We start from the raw sequence: 22,301 nt of genomic DNA, 5'->3' as shown, positions 1-22,301 counted from the left end.
CCGCTCATAACCCCCCATAAGGTTAAGGCAACAGGAATGAGAGGGTTTTTTGGGGTATTCACATACTCACATGGTGGGTAAAGAGGAGTGCCTAAGTCATATCTGCCCTTAGGGTCTCCAAGGCTTTACTCTTTCCTTGAGTTATGGATTGTTTTTGCTCAGAAGCCCCCCGTTAGGTTTAGGCTGCAGGGATGAGAGAGTTATTTGGGGTCTTCACATTCTCAGATAGTGGATAAAGAAGAGGGCCTATGTGGTCTGCAAGATTTGACTCTTAGTTATGGACAGCTTCAGATATTCGAAGGTCATTTAGGGGCTTCAGATATTCATTGGTGATCACTTAGTAGAGAAAGAGGAGGTCCCATGTCATCTCTGGCCTTAGGGTTTACAAGACTTTACTCTTTCTTTGATTTATGGACTTACCACTTACAAGCCCCCGTTAGGGGAAGACCCTAGATATTAGAAGATCATTTAGGGTCTTCAGATATTCATTGGTGATCACTTAGTGGAGAAAGTCCCATGTCATCTCTTGCCTTAGGGTCTATGAAACTTTACTCTTTCTTTGAGTTATGGACTTACCACTTACAAGCCCCAGTTAGGAGAAGACTCTAGATATTAGAGAGCCATTTAGGGGCTTTAGATATTCATTGGTGATCACTTAGTGGAGAAAGTCCCATGTCATCTCTGGCCTTAGGGTCTGGAAAACTTTACTCTTTCTATGAGTTATGGACTTACCACTTACGAGCCCCCGTTACGGAAGGACCCTAGAAATTAGGGGGTCGTTTAGGGTCTTCATATCTTCAGTGGTGACATTCGAGGACCCATATGCCATTCCTGTCCACAGGGTGAAACAAGCCCTGTAGTAATGGGGAAGGGGGGGGCAGATTGTCTTCAGGACTGGGACAAAATCCTATCTTGAGTCCTGCTGCTTTGGGTTTTGGATCCCACCTTTTGGATCTTTTTTAGACTTCACCTTCCCATCGGGAGTCCAGATCAGAACTTTGATCGGCTTACGTCGCGTGACTCTGGAGACAAGTTTGTGACTTCTTTGCACTATAAGGTCTCGGCCGCTCGTACAGACGCATTTCTCCTTCCGGTCCCATTCTTGCGATCTTACTGTTCTCATCCCTCCAGTTGTCACGCTCGCTCCCCGCGCTGACGATGTGTGAATGACTTGACGTTACCATCGCCACCTCGTTAATCCCGCGTTAATCACTCGAGAACGTCCCGTCCATCACCACAGATGTAGCGGCCATTGTATCCACCTGGCTCGGTCTGTGGGACCCTCCCTGTCCCTGTGAGATATGGACTATGGAAAACCTTGTATTTTCCGGGCAGAATCGGGACATTTTCGGCATTCTTGTCATTCCTGGACGCCTTTGCAATAATCTCCAGGCATCTTACTTTACAATGGACGTGGAGAATGTGCGGCTCTGAGGAAAAACACTGACAGGAGACTCGCCAGTTGCCATGAGACCACACAATAGCTGGAAAAACAGAATCAGTGGCGCACCCCTAATATTAGTCCTTGTCTCCGTAATCAGTGTCACCTCCTATAGTATCATTGCCTCCACCTCATTATTACCGGGGGAACTTTTCGCCTTCTCGCAGTTCCGTTAGGTATTTTCTGGGTTAAGTTTCTTGGCGCCAGGGCACACGCTACACGCACCGACATGTGAACTCGGAAAAGTTTAGTCTCCAGCTGACATGGAAAGATTCCCGCAGATAACATCTGCACAAGTCCTCGACGCGGCACATGATACGGGGGGTGTCACGTGATCCCCGCGGTTGTGTAACAAGCGGAAATCTGAACCGACTGCTCTGAAATAAGGCGACTCCATGTATATGTGCTGACAACCTGTATGTGGTGTGTGAGGTTGTCAGGGCTCCTCTGTCCGGCTCAGACGGTGGCGTTGCCGTGAACGTCCTCATTGGTTATCAGTCCCGTCAGTCTCTGTAATGGACGTCGTTTCTGCATCCCGACGTGTTGCTGTCCGCCGTCCTGATTCATTGCGCCATTTTCCGCTGACTCAGCACAGGGGACCCCCATCATTCAGCGCGGCCGCTGCATACTTATAGATTTCCGGATCAATAGTTGACCATCAGGCCTGAGATATGGCAGCAATTCCGACACGAGACGCTTTTATTAAATGTCGACCATTAAATATTCAGAAGGCTTAACCCTCTAAATTCTGGCCTAACATTTATAAAGAAGCCTTAAAGGGCAACTCCAGGTATTTGTAATCTCTTCCTGGGAAAGCTGGGTGACGACCAATATAGCCGCCATTATCCCTACCCCACTTGCTGTTCTCTCTATGCCCCGTCTGATTAAACGTGGGAATGATCGCAGCTGGCGACATCGATGTCGAGGGTCCCAGAGTGGCAATCAGTCTCACTCCAACTGTTAGCTGCACACAGAGCCTGCTGTTAAGCAAAGGTCCGTTATATCATCAGTAGAACTACAAGTCCCAGCATATGTGTGGCCACTGGCAGACACAGGCAGAAAATGCCTCTGTTCAAGAATGTTATATGGACTGTTTGTAGGCCAAGAGCTCCTAAAAATGCAAAATTTCACCTGTTTTGGAGGTATTAATGGGCCCCTGTGCGGCTGCACCAATGCTATGTCCGCCCGTCTGTATGACTACGAAGTGGTGAAGGACCCGGCCCAGAAAAAACATTTATTCTAATAATGTGTAATACCTTACTTCTCCTCTGGGGGCACTGCAGGGAGATTGAACCCATGCCGTCCTCCAGATCACGGGTGATCACCAAGGATCAGTGATTCAGAGCATGATGGGGGAACGATGTATAGAAGAGGGGTGTATATATAATCGCGTCTTCATCTGCCCTGCCATAAAGTCTGCACGCCCTCTCTGTTGTGTAGTGACCGGAGGGGTGCCCTGATGTTGCTCACCGTTTTCCGTCCCTTTTGCAGTACAGAATCGGGCAGCTCTACATGATCAGCAAGCACAGCCACGAGCAGAGCGACCGCGGAGAAGGCGTGGAGGTCGTCCAGAACGAGCCCTACGAGGACCCGCTGCACGGCCCAGGACAGCTGACCGAGAAGAGGGTCTACCTGAACAGGTACAGCCAGAGTCCTGCGCTGATAACAGAGAGCAGTCGCACGTGCAGGTTACAGGCCGCTGCAGCATTTCAGACACTTTCTCGTAGATTCAGGTTCTGCTTGTTGTCAGTAAATGGAAAGTGGAAAACGTGACCTGATCAAACCCTGATCCACGATTGACAGCTCCTTACCATCAGTATCTTTTTACAGGTGTTTTTTATGCTCTCAACAGAAGGAATTTATCCTGGATACAGTGTAACGACCCCTCAGCTGTGTCAGTGTGCAGTGTATAGGAGGTTATCCTGGATACAGTGTAACAACCCCTCAGCTGTGTCAGTGTGCAGTGTATAGGAGGTTATCCTGGATACAGTGTAACGACACCTCAGCTGTGTCAGTGTGCAGTATATAGGAGGTTATCTTGAATACAGTGTAACGACCCCTCAGCTCTGTCAGTGTGCGGTATATAGGAGGTTATCCTGGATACAGTGTAACGACCCCTCAGCTGTGTCAGTGTGCTGTATATAGGAGGTTATCCTGGATACAGTGTAACGACCCCTCAGCTGTGTGAGTGTGCGGTGTATAGGAGGTTATCCTGGATACAGTGTAACGGCCCCTCAGCTGTGTCAGTGTGCGGTATATAGGTGGTTATCCTGGATACAGTGTAACGGCCCCTCAGCTGTGTCAGTGTGCAGTGTAACAGCCTCTCAGCTGTGTCAGTGTGCGGTATATAGGAGGTTATCCTGCATACAGTGTAATGACCCCTCAGCTGTGTCAGTGTGCAGTGTATAGGAGGTTATCCTGGATACAGTGTAACAGCCCCTCAGCTGTGTCAGTGGGCAGTGTATAGGAGGTTATCCTGGATACAGTGTAACAGCCCCTCAGCTGTGTCAGTGTGCGGTATATAGGAGGTTATCCTGCATACAGTGTAACGACCCCTCAGCTGTGTCAGTGTGCAGTGTATAGGAGGTTATCCTGGATACAGTGTAACAGCCCCTCAGCTGTGTCAGTGTGCAGTGTATAGGAGGTTATCCTGGATACAGTGTAACGGCCCCTCAGCTGTGTCAGTGTGCACTGTATAGGAGGTTATCCTGGATACAGTGTAACGACCCCTCAGCTGTGTCAGTGTGCGATGTATAGGAGGTTATCCTGGATACAGTGTAACGACCCCTCAGCTGTGTCAGTGTGCGGTATATAGGAGGTTATCCTGGATACAGTGTAACGACCCCTCAGCTGTGTCAGTGTGCGGTGTATAGGAGGTTATCCTGGATACAGTGTAACGGCCCCTCAGCTGTGTCAGTGTGCGGTATATAGGTGGATATCCTGGATACAGTGTAACGACCCCTCAGCTGTGTCAGTGTGCAGTGTAACAGCCCCTCAGCTGTGTCAGTGTGCAGTATATAGGAGGTTATCCTGGATACAGTGTAACGACCCCTCAGCTGTGTCAGTGTGCAGTGTACAGGAGGTTATCCTGGATACAGTGTAACAGCCCCTCAGCTGTGTCTGTGTGCAGTATATAGGAGGTTATCCTGGATACAGTGTAACGACCCCTAAGCTGTGTCAGTGTGCAGTGTATAGGAGGTTATCCTGGATACAGTGTAACGACCCCTCAGCTGTGTCATTGTGTAGTGTATAGGAGGTTATCCTGGATACTGTGTAACAGACCCTCAGCTGTGTCAGTGTGCAGTGTATAGGAGGTTATCCTGGATACAGTGTAACAGCCCCTCAGCTGTGTCAGTGTGCAGTATATAGGAGGTTATCCTGGATACAGTGTAACGACCCCTCAGCTGTGTCAGTGTGCAGTGTATAGGAGGTTATCCTGGATACAGTGTAACGACCCCTCAGCTGTTTCAGTGTGCAGTGTATAGGAGGTTATCCTGGATACAGTGTAACGACACCTCAGCTGTGTCAGTGTGCAGTATATAGGAGGTTATCTTGAATACAGTGTAACGACCCCTCAGCTCTGTCAGTGTGCGGTATATAGGAGGTTATCCTGGATACAGTGTAACGACCCCTCAGCTGTGTCAGTGTGCTGTATATAGGAGGTTATCCTGGATACAGTGTAACGACCCCTCAGCTGTGTCAGTGTGCGGTGTATAGGAGGTTATCCTGGATACAGTGTAACGGCCCCTCAGCTGTGTCAGTGTGCGGTATATAGGTGGTTATCCTGGATACAGTGTAACGGCCCCTCAGCTGTGTCAGTGTGCAGTGTAACAGCCTCTCAGCTGTGTCAGTGTGCGGTATATAGGAGGTTATCCTGCATACAGTGTAACGACCCCTCAGCTGTGTCAGTGTGCAGTGTATAGGAGGTTATCCTGGATACAGTGTAACAGCCCCTCAGCTGTGTCAGTGTGCAGTGTATAGGAGGTTATCCTGGATACAGTGTAACAGCCCCTCAGCTGTGTCAGTGTGCGGTATATAGGAGGTTATCCTGCATACAGTGTAACGACCCCTCAGCTGTGTCAGTGTGCAGTGTATAGGAGGTTATCCTGGATACAGTGTAACAGCCCCTCAGCTGTGTCAGTGTGCAGTGTATAGGAGGTTATCCTGGATACAGTGTAACAGCCCCTCAGCTGTGTCAGTGTGCGGTATATAGGAGGTTATCCTGCATACAGTGTAACGACCCCTCAGCTGTGTCAGTGTGCAGTGTATAGGAGGTTATCCTGGATACAGTGTAACAGCCCCTCAGCTGTGTCAGTGTGCAGTGTATAGGAGGTTATCCTGGATACAGTGTAACGGCCCCTCAGCTGTGTCAGTGTGCACTGTATAGGAGGTTATCCTGGATACAGTGTAACGACCCCTCAGCTGTGTCAGTGTGCGATGTATAGGAGGTTATCCTGGATACAGTGTAACGACCCCTCAGCTGTGTCAGTATGCGGTATATAGGAGGTTATCCTGGATACAGTGTAACGACCCCTCAGCTGTGTCAGTGTGCGGTGTATAGGAGGTTATCCTGGATACAGTGTAACGGCCCCTCAGCTGTGTCAGTGTGCGGTATATAGGTGGATATCCTGGATACAGTGTAACGACCCCTCAGCTGTGTCAGTGTGCAGTGTAACAGCCCCTCAGCTTTGTCAGTGTGCAGTATATAGGAGGTTATCCTGGATACAGTGTAACGACCCCTCAGCTGTGTCAGTGTGCAGTGTACAGGAGGTTATCCTGGATACAGTGTAACAGCCCCTCAGCTGTGTCTGTGTGCAGTATATAGGAGGTTATCCTGGATACAGTGTAACGACCCCTCAGCTGTGTCAGTGTGCAGTGTATAGGAGGTTATCCTGGATACAGTGTAACGACCCCTCAGCTGTGTCATTGTGTAGTGTATAGGAGGTTATCCTGGATACTGTGTAACAGACCCTCAGCTGTGTCAGTGTGCAGTGTATAGGAGGTTATCCTGGATACAGTGTAACAGCCCCTCAGCTGTGTCAGTGTGCAGTATATAGGAGGTTATCCTGGATACAGTGTAACGACCCCTCAGCTGTGTCAGTGTGCAGTGTATAGGAGGTTATCCTGGATACAGTGTAACGACCCCTCAGCTGTTTCAGTGTGCAGTGTATAGGAGGTTATCCTGGATACAGTGTAACGACCCCTCAGCTGTGTCAGTGTGCAGTGTATAGGAGGTTATCCTGGATACAATGTAACGACCCCTCAGCTGTGTCAGTGTGCAGTATATAGGAGGTTATCCTGGATACAGTGTAACGACCCCTCAGCTGTGTCAGTGTGCTGTATATAGGAGGTTATCCTGGATACAGTGTAACGACCCCTCAGCTGTGTCAGTGTGCAGTGTATAGGAGGTTATCCTGGATACAGTGTAACGACCCCTCAGCTGTGTCAGTGTACGGTATATAGGAGGTTATCCTGGATACAGAGTAACGACCCCTCAGCTGTGTCAGTGTGTGGTATATAGGAGGTTATCCTGGATACAGTGTAACGACCCCTCAGCTGTGTCAGTGTGCGATGTATAGGAGGTTATCCTGGATACAGTGTAACGACCCCTCAGCTGTGTCAGTGTGCGGTATATAGGAGGTTATCCTGGATACAGTGTAAGGATCCCTCAGCTGTGTCAGTGTGCGGTGTATAGGAGGTTATCCTGAATACAGTGTAACGGCCCCTCAGCTGTGTCAGTGTGCGGTATATAGGTGGATATCCTGGATACAGTGTAACGACCCCTCAGCTGTGTCAGTGTGCAGTGTAACAGCCCCTCAGCTGTGTCAGTGTGCGGTATATAGGAGGTTATCCTGAATACAGTGTAACGACCCCTCAGCTGTGTCAGTGTGCAGTGTATAGGAGGTTATCCTGGATACAGTGTAACGGCCCCTCAGCTGTGTCAGTGTGCGGTATATAGGTGGATATCCTGGATACAGAGTAACGACCCCTCAGCTGTGTCAGTGTGTGGTATATAGGAGGTTATCCTGGATACAGTGTAACGACCCCTCAGCTGTGTCAGTGTGCGATGTATAGGAGGTTATCCTGGATACAGTGTAACGACCCCTCAGCTGTGTCAGTGTGCGGTATATAGGAGGTTATCCTGGATACAGTGTAAGGATCCCTCAGCTGTGTCAGTGTGCGGTGTATAGGAGGTTATCCTGAATACAGTGTAACGGCCCCTCAGCTGTGTCAGTGTGCGGTATATAGGTGGATATCCTGGATACAGTGTAACGACCCCTCAGCTGTGTCAGTGTGCAGTGTAACAGCCCCTCAGCTGTGTCAGTGTGCGGTATATAGGAGGTTATCCTGTATACAGTGTAACGACCCCTCAGCTGTGTCTGTGTGCAGTATATAGGAGGTTATCCTGGATACAGTGTAACGACCCCTAAGCTGTGTCAGTGTGCAGTGTATAGGAGGTTATCCTGGATACAGTGTAACAACCCCTCAGCTGTGTCAGTGTGCAGTGTATAGGAGGTTATCCTGGATACTGTGTAACAGACCCTCAGCTGTGTCAGTGTGCAGTATATAGGAGGTTATCCTGGATACAGTGTAACGACCCCTCAGCTGTGTCAGTGTGCAGTATATAGGAGGTTATCCTGTGTACAGTGTAACAGCCCCTCAGCTGTGTCAGTGTGCGGTATATAGGAGGTTATCCTGGATACAGTGTAACGACCCCTCAGCTGTGTCAGTGTGCAGTATATAAGAGGTTATCCTGGATACAGTGTAACGACCCCTCAGCTGTGTCAGTGTGCAGTGTATAGGAGGTTATCCTGGATACAGTGTAACAGCCCCTCAGCTGTGTCAGTGTGCAGTGTATAGGAGGTTATCCTGGATACAGTGTAACGGCCCCTCAGCTGTGTCAGTGAGCAGTATATAGGAGGTTATCCTGGATGCAGTGTAACGACCCCTCAGCTGTGTCAGTGTGCAGTGTATAGGAGGTTATCCTGGATACAGTGTAACGGCCCCTCAGCTGTGTCAGTGTGCAGTGTATAGGAGGTTATCCTGGATGCAGTGTAACAACCCCTCAGCTGTGTCAGTGTGCAGTGTATAGAAGGTTATCCTGGATACAGTGTAACGGCCCCTCAGCTGTGTCAGTGTGCAGTGTATAGGAGGTTATCCTGGATACAGTGTAACGACCCCTCAGCTGTGTCAGTGTGCAGTGTATAGGAGGTTATCCTGGATACAGAGTAACGACCCCTCAGCTGTGTCAGTGTGTGGTATATAGGAGGTTATCCTGGATACAGTGTAACGACCCCTCAGCTGTGTCAGTGTGCGATGTATAGGAGGTTATCCTGGATACAGTGTAACGACCCCTCAGCTGTGTCAGTGTGCGGTATATAGGAGGTTATCCTGGATACAGTGTAAGGATCCCTCAGCTGTGTCAGTGTGCGGTGTATAGGAGGTTATCCTGAATACAGTGTAACGGCCCCTCAGCTGTGTCAGTGTGCGGTATATAGGTGGATATCCTGGATACAGTGTAACGACCCCTCAGCTGTGTCAGTGTGCAGTGTAACAGCCCCTCAGCTGTGTCAGTGTGCGGTATATAGGAGGTTATCCTGTATACACTGTAACGACCCCTCAGCTGTGTCAGTGTGCAGTGTATAGGAGGTTATCCTGGATACAGTGTAACAGCCCCTCAGCTGTGTCTGTGTGCAGTATATAGGAGGTTATCCTGGATACAGTGTAACGACCCCTAAGCTGTGTCAGTGTGCAGTGTATAGGAGGTTATCCTGGATACAGTGTAACAACCCCTCAGCTGTGTCAGTGTGCAGTGTATAGGAGGTTATCCTGGATACTGTGTAACAGACCCTCAGCTGTGTCAGTGTGCAGTATATAGGAGGTTATCCTGGATACAGTGTAACGACCCCTCAGCTGTGTCAGTGTGCAGTATATAGGAGGTTATCCTGTGTACAGTGTAACAGCCCCTCAGCTGTGTCAGTGTGCGGTATATAGGAGGTTATCCTGGATACAGTGTAACGACCCCTCAGCTGTGTCAGTGTGCAGTATATAAGAGGTTATCCTGGATACAGTGTAACGACCCCTCAGCTGTGTCAGTGTGCAGTGTATAGGAGGTTATCCTGGATACAGTGTAACAGCCCCTCAGCTGTGTCAGTGTGCAGTGTATAGGAGGTTATCCTGGATACAGTGTAACGGCCCCTCAGCTGTGTCAGTGAGCAGTATATAGGAGGTTATCCTGGATGCAGTGTAACGACCCCTCAGCTGTGTCAGTGTGCAGTGTATAGGAGGTTATCCTGGATACAGTGTAACGGCCCCTCAGCTGTGTCAGTGTGCAGTGTATAGGAGGTTATCCTGGATGCAGTGTAACAACCCCTCAGCTGTGTCAGTGTGCAGTGTATAGGAGGTTATCCTGGATACAGTGTAACGGCCCCTCAGCTGTGTCAGTGTGCAGTGTATAGGAGGTTATCCTGGATACAGTGTAACGACCCCTCAGCTGTGTCAGTGTGCAGTGTATAGGAGGTTATCCTGGATACAGTGTAACGACCCCTCAGCTGTGTCAGTGTGCAGTGTATAGGAGGTTATCCTGGATACAGTGTAACGACCCCTCAGCTGTGTCAGTGTGCAGTGTAGCTCGGATACAATGTTTCCCTCCGTGCTTCCTCTGCTCGCCGGGCTGGTTTTCTGCAGACCACCTCCCCACCTTCGGAGGAGTACATTGCGGTTTGCAGTTTTGGCCGCTGCGGTGCTGACACAGCAGGGCTGTGCTGGAGGACGGGGGTGACCCTGGAGGCCTCACACGTCACCAGTACTGGGGGTAATGGATTCATACGGACATTTTCTCCCTGCACATTCCCTCCGGGGCCGCGGTTGTCTCCTCAAGTTTTCTTTGAGGAGACAGAACTGCTGAATCTCCGGCTCTGGACCCATCACTGTGGTATCTGGGCTGCTGGAGAGGACGGCAGCACTGTAAATAATGAGGGACGGCTGCCGCGGGGAAGAGTCATGTGATCTCTGTGGAAAACAACAATTCTGCAACTGTTGAAATTGGCCGCACTCACACGGTCAGGTTTTCTTGGCAGAGCGCTGAGCGATATTTCCACAGTAACTCTCAGCACGGCGCCCCCGCTCGCCCCAAGATCTGTCGTGTTTACATCTCGTATTCTGAAGAAGCGGCTGCGTCTCCATCTGTCACAGCCAACAAACTCCCGGCTCTGGCCCTATATACCCAACTGTACGGAGAAGAGTATACAGATGACTCGTGTGTCAGAAGACCCGCCACTCACAACAAGTGCGCCATAATGACTCAGGATTAGCTAAAACTACCGTAATACTGCCCCTGTATACAAGACTATACTATAATACCGCCCCCTGTATACAAGACTATACTATAATACCGCCCCCTATATACAAGACTATACTATAGTACTGCCCCCTGTATACAAGACTATACTATAATACTGCCCCTATATACAAGACTATACTATAATACTGCCCCCTGTATACAAGACTATGCTATAATACCGCCCCTATATACAAGACTATACTATAGTACTGCCCCCTGTATACAAGACTATACTATAATACTGCCCCTATATACAAGACTATACTATAGTACTGCCCCTGTATACAAGACTATACTATAATACCGCCCCTATATACAAGACTATACTATAATACTGCCCCTGTATACAAGACTATGCTATAATACTGCCCCTATATACAAGACTATACTATAATACTGCCCCTGTATACAAGACTATACTATAATACCGCCCCTGTATACAAGACTATACTATGGTACCGCCCCTGTATACAAGACTATACTGTAGTACTGCCCCTGTATACAAGACTATACTATAATACTGCCCCCGTATACAAGACTATACTATAATACTGCCCCCATATACAAGACTATACTATAATACTGCCCCTATATTCAAGACTATGCTATAATACCGCCCCTATATACAAGACTATACTATAGTACTGCCCCCTGTATACAAGACTATACTATAATACTGCCCCTATATACAAGACTATACTATAGTACTGCCCCTGTATACAAGACTATACTATAATACCGCCCCTATATACAAGACTATACTATAATACTGCCCCTGTATACAAGACTATGCTATAATACTGCCCCTATATACAAGACTATACTATAATACTGCCCCTGTATACAAGACTATACTATAATACCGCCCCTGTATACAAGACTATACTATGGTACCGCCCCTGTATACAAGACTATACTGTAGTACTGCCCCTGTATACAAGACTATACTATAATACTGCCCCCGTATACAAGACTATACTATGGTACCGCCCCTGTATACAAGACTATACTATAGTACTGCCCCTGTATACAAGACTATACTGTAGTACTGCCCCTGTATACAAGACTATACTATAATACTGCCCCCGTATACAAGACTATACTATGGTACCGCCCCTGTATACAAGACTATACTGTAGTACTGCCCCTGTATACAAGACTATACTATAATACCGCCCCTGTATACAAGACTATACTATGGTACCGCCCCTGTATACAAGACTATACTATAGTACTGCCCCTGTATACAAGACTATACTATAATACTGCCCCCGTATACAAGACTATACTATAATACTGCCCCCATATACAAGACTATACTATAATACTGCCCCTATATTCAAGACTATACTATAATACTGCCCCTATATTCAAGACTATACTATAATACTGCCCCCCTATATACAAGACTATACTATAATACTGCTCCTATATACAAGACTATACTATAATTCTGCCCCTATATAAAAGACTGTACTATAATACTGCCCCCTATATACAAGACTATACTATAGTACTGCACCTCTATACAAGACTATACAATAATACTGCCCCCTGTATATAAGACTATACTGTAATACTGCCCCTATATTCAAGAATATAACTACTATAATACTGCCCCCTATGTACAAGAATATAACTACTATAATACTGCACCCTATGTACAAGAATATAACTACTGTAATACTGCTCCTGTGTACAAGAATATAACTACTATAATACTGCTCCTATGTACAAGAATATAACTACTATAATACTGCCCCCTATGTACAAGAATATAACTACTATAATACTGCTCCTATGTACAAGAATATAACTACTATAATACTGCTCCTATGTACAAGAATATAACTACTATAATACTGCCCCCTATGTACAAGAATATAACTATTATAATACTGCTCCTATGTACAAGAATATAACTACTATAATACTGCTCCTATGTACAAGAATATAATTACTATAATACTGCTCCTATGTACAAGAATATAACTACTATAATACTGCCCCTATGTACAAGAATATAGCTACTATAATACTGCCCCTATGTGCAAGAATATAACTACTGTAATACTGCCCCCTATGTACAAGAATATAACTACTATAATACTGCCCCCTATGTACAAGAATATAACTACTATAATACTGCTCCTATTTACAAGAATATAACTACTATAATACTGCTCCTATGTACAAGAATATAATTACTATAATACTGCTCCTATGTACAGGAATATAGCTACTATAATACTGCTCCTATGTACAAGAATATAACTACTATAATACTGCCCCCTATGTACAAGAATATAACTATTATAATACTGCTCCTACGTACAAGAATATAACTGCTATAATACTGCTCCTTTGTACAAGAATATAATTACTATAATACTGCTCCTATGTACAAGAATATAACTACTATAATACTGCCCCTATGTGCAAGAATATAACTGCTATAATACTGCTCCTATGTACAAGAATATAATTACTATAATACTGCTCCTATGTACAAGAATATAACTACTATAATACTGCCCCTATGTACAAGAATATAACTACTATAATACTGCTCCTATTTACAAGAATATAACTACTATAATACTGCCCCTATGTACAAGAATATAACTACTATAATACTGCCCCTATGTACAAGAATATAACTACTATAATACTGCTCCTATGTACAATAATATAACTACTATAATACTGCCCCTATGTACAAGAATATAACTACTATAATACAGCTCCTATTTACAAGAATATAACTACTATAATACTGCTCCTATTTACAAGAATATAATTACTATAATACTGCCCCTATGTACAAGAATATAACTACTATAATACTGCCCCCTATGTACAAGAATATAACTATTATAATACTGCTCCTATATACAAGAATATAACTACTATAATACTGCCCCCTATATACAAGAATATAACTATTATAATACTGCTCCTATATACAAGAATATAACTACTATAATACTGCTCCTATTTACAAGAATTTAACTACTATAATACTGCCCCCTATATACAAGAATATAACTACTATAATACTGCCCTCTATGTACAAGAATATAACTACTATAATACTGCCCCTATGTACAAGAATATAACTACTATAATACTGCTCCTATTTACAAGAATATAACTACTATAATACTGCTCCTATATACAAGAATATAACTACTATAATACTGCTCCCTATGTACAAGAATATAACTACTATAATACTGCCCCCTATGTACAAGAATATAACTACTATAATACTGCTCCTATATACAAGAATATAACTATTATAATACTGCCCCCTATGTACAAGAATATAACTACTATAATACTGCCCCTATGTACAAGAATATAACTACTATAATACTGCCCCCTATGTACAAGAATATAACTATTATAATACTGCCCCCTATGTACAAGAATATAACTACTATAATACTGCTCCTATGTACAAGAATATAACTACTATAATACTGCTCCTATATACAAGAATATAACTACTATAATACTGCTCCTATATACAAGAATATAACTACTATAATACTGCTCCCTATGTACAAGAATATAACTACTATAATACTGCCCCCTATGTACAAGAATATAACTACTATAATACTGCTCCTATATACAAGAATATAACTATTATAATACTGCCCCCTATGTACAAGAATATAACTACTATAATACTGCCCCTATGTACAAGAATATAACTACTATAATACTGCCCCCTATGTACAAGAATATAACTATTATAATACTGCCCCCTATGTACAAGAATATAACTACTATAATACTGCTCCTATGTACAAGAATATAACTACTATAATACTGCCCCCTATGTACAAGAATATAACTACTATAATACTGCTCCTATATACAAGAATATAACTATTATAATACTGCCCCCTATGTACAAGAATATAACTACTATAATACTGCCCCTATGTACAAGAATATAACTACTATAATACTGCCCCCTATGTACAAGAATATAACTATTATAATACTGCCCCCTATGTACAAGAATATAACTACTATAATACTGCTCCTATGTACAAGAATATAACTACTATAATACTGCTCCTATTTACAAGAATATAACTACTATAATACTGCTCCTATATACAAGAATATAACTACTATAATACTGCTCCCTATGTACAAGAATATAACTACTATAATACTGCCCCCTATGTACAAGAATATAACTACTATAATACTGCTCCTATATACAAGAATATAACTATTATAATACTGCCCCCTATGTACAAGAATATAACTACTATAATACTGCCCCTATGTACAAGAATATAACTACTATAATACTGCCCCCTATGTACAAGAATATAACTATTATAATACTGCCCCCTATGTACAAGAATATAACTACTATAATACTGCCCCTATGTACAAGAATATAACTACTATAATACTGTTCCTATGTACAAGAATATAACTACTATAATACTGCTCCCTATGTACAAGAATATAACTACTATAATACTGCCCCCTATGTACAAGTATATAACTACTATAATACTGCCCCCTATGTACAAGAATATAACTACTATAATACTGCTCCTATGTACAAGAATATAACTACTATAATACTGCCCCCTGTGGGTAACACCTTTGTTTCCAGCCTGTGATACTCGCTCACACTCACCTGTGGCAAGTAACAGGTGTGGGCAATATGGAAGTCACCCCTGAGAGCAGATATAAGGGGAGACATTGCTGCAATCTTTGCATTGTGTCTGTGTGTGCCGCACAAAGCATGGAGAATAACGAGAGGAGAAGAGATCTGTCTGAGGATTGAGATCACTAATCTCAGGGTTACAAGTCCATCTCCAGAGATGTGGATGGTCCTCTGTGCATGGTGTACAATGTAGACCAGAAGTTTACAACCCCTGGCGCTGCAGCTAATCTCTATAGATGTGGACAGCAGATAATTAATGAAAGCTAGACTGCAGTTTGCCAAATCTACAGAGTAACCAAAAGCCTTCTGGGAAAGTGTCTTGTGGACAGATGAGACAAGATAGAGTTTTTTGGTAAAGCGCAACATTCTACTGTTTACTGAAGACAAAATAAGGCTGTAAAGATTAGAACACAGTACCTACAGTCAGACATGGTGGAGGGTCACAGATAAGATCACAGTGCCTACAGTCAGACATGGTGGAGGGTCACAGATGTTTTGCTGCTTCTTGTATTGGGTGCGTTAACTGTGTGCAACCAAATATTGACCTGAGGGTGCCAACATTTTTGTCCGTCCCATTTTGGGGGTTTTGTTAGCAATTGTGTCCAATTTGCATTTTATTCAGTTTTATTGTGTTGTAATACACACAAAGGAAATAAACGTGATAATCATTCAAATTTTAACACTTGCTAATTTTTAGAAATTTGTTCTATTTCTGATATTTATAAATGAACACTAAATTTACCATGATCATAAAATATAATGTGTCACAAAACAACAATCGAAGAATCTCTGGGGTGTGATGACACTGGTCACTACGAGGTTAATGTGACTTCTGTATCTTTTCCAGCAAACTCCCAAGTTGGGCGCGCGCCGTGGTCCCGAAGATCTTCTACGTCACCGAGAAAGCCTGGAACTACTACCCCTATACAATCACAGGTAGGGGAGTGGATGAGATACACGGTGCAGTCAGTACCACACAGGATAGGATTAGATACACGGTGCAGTCAGTACCACACAGGATAGGATTAAATACACGGTGCAGTCAGTACCACACAGGAGAGGATTAGATACGCGGCTCAGCAGACAGTATCACACAGGAGAGGATTAGATACACGGCTCAGCAGACAGTATCACACAGGATAGTATTAGATACACGGCTCAGCAGTCAGTATCACACAGGAGAGGATTAGATACACGGCTTAGCAGTCAGTATCACACAGGAAAGGATTAGATACACGGCTCAGCAGTCAGTATCACACAGGAGAGGATTAGATACACAGCTCAGCAGACAGTATCACACAGGATAGGATTAGATACACGGCTCAGCAGTCAGTATCACACAGGAGAGGATTAGATACACGGCTCAGCAGACAGTATCACACAGGATAAGATTAGATACATGGCTCAGCAGTCAGTATCACACAGGAGAGGATTAGATACACTGCTCAGGAGTCAGTATCACACAGGATAGGATTAGATACACAGCTCAGCAGTCAGTATCACACAGGATAGGATTAGATACACGGCTCAGCAGTCAGTATCACACAGGATAGGATTAGATACACGGCTCAGCAGTCAGTATCACACAGGAGAGGATTAGATACGCGGCTCAGCAGACAGTATCACACAGGAGAGGATTAGATACACTGCTCAGGAGTCAGTATCACACAGGAGAGGATTAGATACACGGCTCAGCAGTCAGAATCACACAGGAGAGGATTAGATACACGGCTCAGCAGTCAGTATCACACAGGAGAGGATTAGATACATGGCTCAGCAGTCAGTATCACACAGGATAGGATTAGATACACGGCTCAGCAGTCAGTATCACACAGGATAGGATTAGATACACGGCTCAGCAGTCAGTATCACACAGGAGAGGATTAGATACGCGGCTCAGCAGACAGTATCACACAGGAGAGGATTAGCTACACTGCTCAGGAGTCAGTATCACACAGGAGAGGATTAAATACACAGCTCAGCAGTCAGAATCACACAGGAGAGGATTAGATACACTGCTCAGGAGTCAGTATCACACAGGATAGGATTAGATACACGGCTCAGCAGTCAGTATCACAAAGGATAGGATTAGATACACGGCTCAGCAGTCAGTATCACACAGGAGAGGATTAGATACGCAGCTCAGCAGACAGTATCACACAGGATAGTATTAGATACACGGCTCAGCAGTCAGTATCACACAGGAGAGGATTAGATACACAGCTCAGCAGTCAGTATCACACAGGAGAGGATTAGATACACAGCTCAGCAGTCAGTATCGCACAGGAGAGGATTAGATACACTGCTCAGGAGTCAGTATCACACAGGATAGGATTAGATACACGGCTCAGCAGTCAGTATCACACAGGATAGGATTAGATACACGGCTCAGCAGTCAGTATCACACAGGATAGGATTAGATACACGGCTCAGCAGTCAGTATCACACAGGAGAGGATTAGATACGCAGCTCAGCAGACAGTATCACACAGGATAGTATTAGATACACGGCTCAGCAGTCAGTATCACACAGGAGAGGATTAGATACACGGCTCAGCAGTCAGTATCACACAGGAGAGGATTAGATACACAGCTCAGCAGTCAGTATCGCACAGGAGAGGAATAGATACACGGCTCAGCAGTCAGTATCGCACAGGAGAGGATTAGATACACGGCTCAGCAGTCAGTATCGCACAGGAGAGGATTAGATACACGGCTCAGCAGTCAGTATCGCACAGGAGAGGATTAGATACACAGCTCAGCAGTCAGTATCACACAGGAGAGGATTAGATACACGGCTCAGCAGTCAGTATCGCACAGGAGAGGATTAGATACACAGCTCAGCAGTCAGTATCGCACAGGAGAGGAATAGATACACGGCTCATCAGTCAGTATCGCACAGGAGAGGATTAGATACACAGCTCAGCAGTCAGTATCGCACAGGAGAGGATTAGATACACGGCTCAGCAGTCAGTACCACGCTGATGTGACAGTGTAGCCATGTTGGTGGTCTCTTGTTGGGCCCCTGTGGCCCCCGGTTGCTGCTCATTAATGATGTGTATTTTCTTTCCTTTTCTCGGTGGTCCTTTCCCGTCGGTAGAATATACGGTAAGTCTGGTTCTGTGACTTGTGTGTTGGGGGAGGGATGAGCGCCACACACAATATGGCCGCCGTCTTGGTCTGCCGGTCCGCTGCCCCTCATAGCATCAGGGTGTGAACAATTGGTGATATTTAACCCTATAACTGGCACCTCTATTAATATCTGTGAAGCGTGCGTACTGATGACGGTTCCTCGGGGGCGGGCCGCCTGTGCTGTGCATATTTGGAGGGGAATGCCACCAAAACAAGAAATTCCGAATTTTCTGGACATGAGGGAGGGAAATATCACTGTACCAGATACGGGATGACTGTTGTGGGAGAAGCCGGTGGCGGCCATATTGAGTGGCATAGTGGGCGGACGTCACCAAGACATATATTTATGAGGGGGAAAGTTGTGATTTTAGGGGGAGACGTTCTGTAAATCATCGTCCAACAAAGGAAACGTCAGGAAAAGAAATCTGAAAATGGTTGCCTAGCAACCAGATAAAAATCCCGACTTTTAATATCTTGTGCTATGACATCTTCCCGGGGCCTAAAAATACATTTTTCGTGACCCTTCAGCTTCTGCGACGAGAAGAGAGAAAACATTTTGCCATATAAAACTTGCAGCGTCGGCGGCTCCAGTGTCATCCAATATGGCTGCCTGATACAACAATCACGGTTGTGAATGGCAACCTATAATTGTAGTCATGTCAGCAATGTCACCGGGCCCTAATCAGAGCCTGAGGAGACCTGCAGTGTTTTATGAGAATTATCAATATTAAAGGGGAAGACACAAGACTACCGTAAAGATCTGATAATCCATTGATATCCTGATATATAGTGATCAGGCCCTTCTCCTGAGGAGCTGACAAACTAGTTATGTAATGATCAGGCCCTTCCTGTTGTGAACACTTTGGACCTGATTTCTGAGTTTGGGCTCCCTCTGGTGGTTGCTGCTGGTCGGGTTGACAGAAGTCAATCACCTGAAGAGGATGATTGGAGGTCAGGTGTTACAGACTGGAGAGATTTAAGTCAGCAAGCTTCCCTCAGTTGTTGCCGGTGATTTGGTTTTCTTCCTGTGCATTTTGAAGTCTGCTTGTCCCCTGCTTGGCCCTGCATCGGTCAGATAAGTTATTTGTTTGCTGGAATCTTTTTGCATTTGATATAGTTTTTGCATTTCTCTGCTTTCTGCTTTGCTGTGTGGGTTCAGCATTGTTCCCTGCTGGGACCGGTGCTGGACCCTGTTCCATATGCCACAGCTTATCAGTCTGTTCAGTATTGCTAATCCCCTGTTATAGCAGTGTCTTTTGTTTTGCTTCCAGTTCACACCAGAGTTCTGATTTAGTGGGTGAGAGGTCGTGTGGCCTCTGTATTTTTGCATATCAGACGTGCTGGATTTTTCTTAGGGTTTTTTGCGTGATTGCAGACAGTATCTTTCCTGTCCTGTTCTATCTAGTCAGTTTGGGCCCCATCATTTGCTTACTCTATTCTCTGCTTGTGTTTGTGCCTCATCTTGTCTCACCGGACATATATGTTTGGGGGCTATCTATTCCTTTGGGGTTCTGCTCCGGGGCAGTTTAGCTTTCCTCTTTCTTGCTTTAGGCTTAGTTAATTCTTTGGCTGTGCCGAGGCGTCTAGGGCATCGTAGGTACGTCCCACGGCTAATTCTAGTTGTGTTGTTAGTTTTAGGGGTTTGCAATCCGCTAAGTTACCAACGTTTCTGGTTATCTGGTTTCCTAGCTTATTCCCCGGCTATCCTCCTAATCATAACACCTTCCCCTAAGGAGCTGACAATGTGGTGATATAATGATCAGGCCCTTACCACCAGGTGCTGACAATGTAGTGATATAATGATCACAACCTTACCACGAGGAGCTGTAAAGCTAGTGATATAATGATCTGACCCTTTTCTTGAGGAGCTGCCAGTGTATTGATATAAAGATCAGGCCCTTCCCCTGTGGAGCTGACAATGTGGTGATATAATGATCAGGCCCTTCCCCTGAGGAGCTGACAATGTGGTGATATAATGATCAGGCCCTTCCCCCTGAGGCGCTGACAATGTGGTGATATAATGATCAGACCCTTCCCCTGAGGAGCTGACAATGTGGTGATATAATGATCAGACCCTTCCCCCTGAGGCGCTGACAATGTGGTGATATAATGATCAGACCCTTCCCCCGAGGAGCTGACAATGTGGTGATATAATGATCAGGCCCTTCCCCCTGAGGCGCTGACAATGTGGTGATATAATGATCAGGCCCTTCCCCCTGAGGCGCTGACAATGTGGTGATATAATGATCAGGCCCTTCCCCCTGAGGCGCTGACAAAGTGGTGATATAATGATCAGGCCCTTCCCCCTGAGGCGCTGACAATGTGGTGATATAATGATCAGACCCTTCCCCTGAGGCACTGACAATGTGGTGATATAATGATCAGGCCCTTCCCCCTGAGGTGCTGACAATGTGGTGATATAATGATCAGACCCTTCCCCCTGAGGCGCTGACAATGTGGTGATATAATGATCAGACCCTTCCCCCTGAGGCGCTGACAATGTGGTGATATAATGATCAGGTACTTCCCCTGAGGCGCTGACAATGTGGTGACATAATGATCAGGCCCTTCCCCTGAGGAGCTGACAATGTGGTGATATAATGATCAGGTACTTCCCCCTGAGGCGCTGACAATGTGGTGATATAATGATCAGGCCCTTCCCCCTGAGGCACTGACAATGTGGTGACATAATGATCAGGCCCTTCCCCTGAGGAGCTGACAATGTGGTGATATAATGATCAGGCCCTTCCCCCTGAGGCGCTGACAATGTGGTGATATAATGATCAGACCCTTCCCCTGAGGCGCTGACAATGTGGTGATATAATGATCAGACCCTTCCCCCTGAGGCGCTGACAATGTGGTGATATAATGATCAGGTACTTCCCCTGAGGAGCTGACAATGTGGTGATATAATGATCAGGCCTTTCTCCCGAGAAGCTGACAATGTGGTGATATAATGATCAGGCCCTTCCCCCGAGGAGCTGACAATGTGGTAATATAATGATCAGGCCTTTCTCCCGAGAAGCTGACAATCTAGTTATACGATTATGATCAGATCCTGTCCTAGGAGCTGAAATCTAGTGATATACACTCACTGTTAAAGGATTACCAGGTAACGCCATCCAGTCTTCTGGAAGAGATCACTAACATAGAGATAATTAATGGACGCTGGAATATGTTTGTAGATTGGATGACTTGCTAACCCTGACATCCCCAAACTGCTGGAGGAAATGTCTGGTAAGAATCCAGCAGAACCCCATCCACCAGCTTGTAGCTCCGTGGGGGCGGGGTTATTCCTTTGATACAGCGCCCCTGAGGACTACACATTTGGCAGAGACTCTTACATCCTCCTATCTGTATGTCTGGCTTCTGGTCATTCTGGTGGGATTGCCATTTAACTCTTCTATTGCAGGATTAGTATTATTTTCAGTTTTTTCTTTTCTTTCCAGTGTTCATTCCTTCCTAAATTCTCCATCCACATAGAGACGAAGTACGAGGACAATAAAGGGAGTAATGATGATGTGAGTATGACCGGAGAGCCTCCTGTAATGTGAGGGGATATAATCTGCCCCCCCCCGAAAGCATAAATTCCCATGACTACAGTGAACCCTTTAGTGAACCACAGAAAAAACATCTATTCAATGTAAACCCATGGGAGGATGAATGTATCACCGTGCT

The 22,301-nt window shown here is 45.2% G+C and overlaps 1 protein-coding gene across 1 annotated transcript in view; it reads left to right on the top strand.

The window, feature by feature from the left end:
• The window catches only part of PITPNC1 (phosphatidylinositol transfer protein cytoplasmic 1), an 88,827-nt gene that overhangs the window by 52,542 nt on the left and 13,984 nt on the right, over window positions 1–22,301 (top strand). Inside the window, exons 2-5 of the mRNA XM_073579807.1 lie at window positions 2,933–3,081; window positions 16,340–16,428; window positions 18,592–18,599; window positions 22,073–22,144. Coding sequence (XP_073435908.1) covers window positions 2,933–3,081; window positions 16,340–16,428; window positions 18,592–18,599; window positions 22,073–22,144 — 318 coding nt within the window. The remainder of the gene's footprint in view (window positions 1–2,932; window positions 3,082–16,339; window positions 16,429–18,591; window positions 18,600–22,072; window positions 22,145–22,301) is intronic.

Source organism: Dendrobates tinctorius, unplaced genomic scaffold (genome assembly GCF_039654945.1).
Source record: "Dendrobates tinctorius isolate UK_male_01 unplaced genomic scaffold, ASM3965494v1 ptg000063l, whole genome shotgun sequence".
NCBI classification, from domain to species: Eukaryota; Metazoa; Chordata; class Amphibia; order Anura; family Dendrobatidae; genus Dendrobates; species Dendrobates tinctorius.
This window is presented reverse-complemented; position numbering and strand designations above follow the sequence as displayed.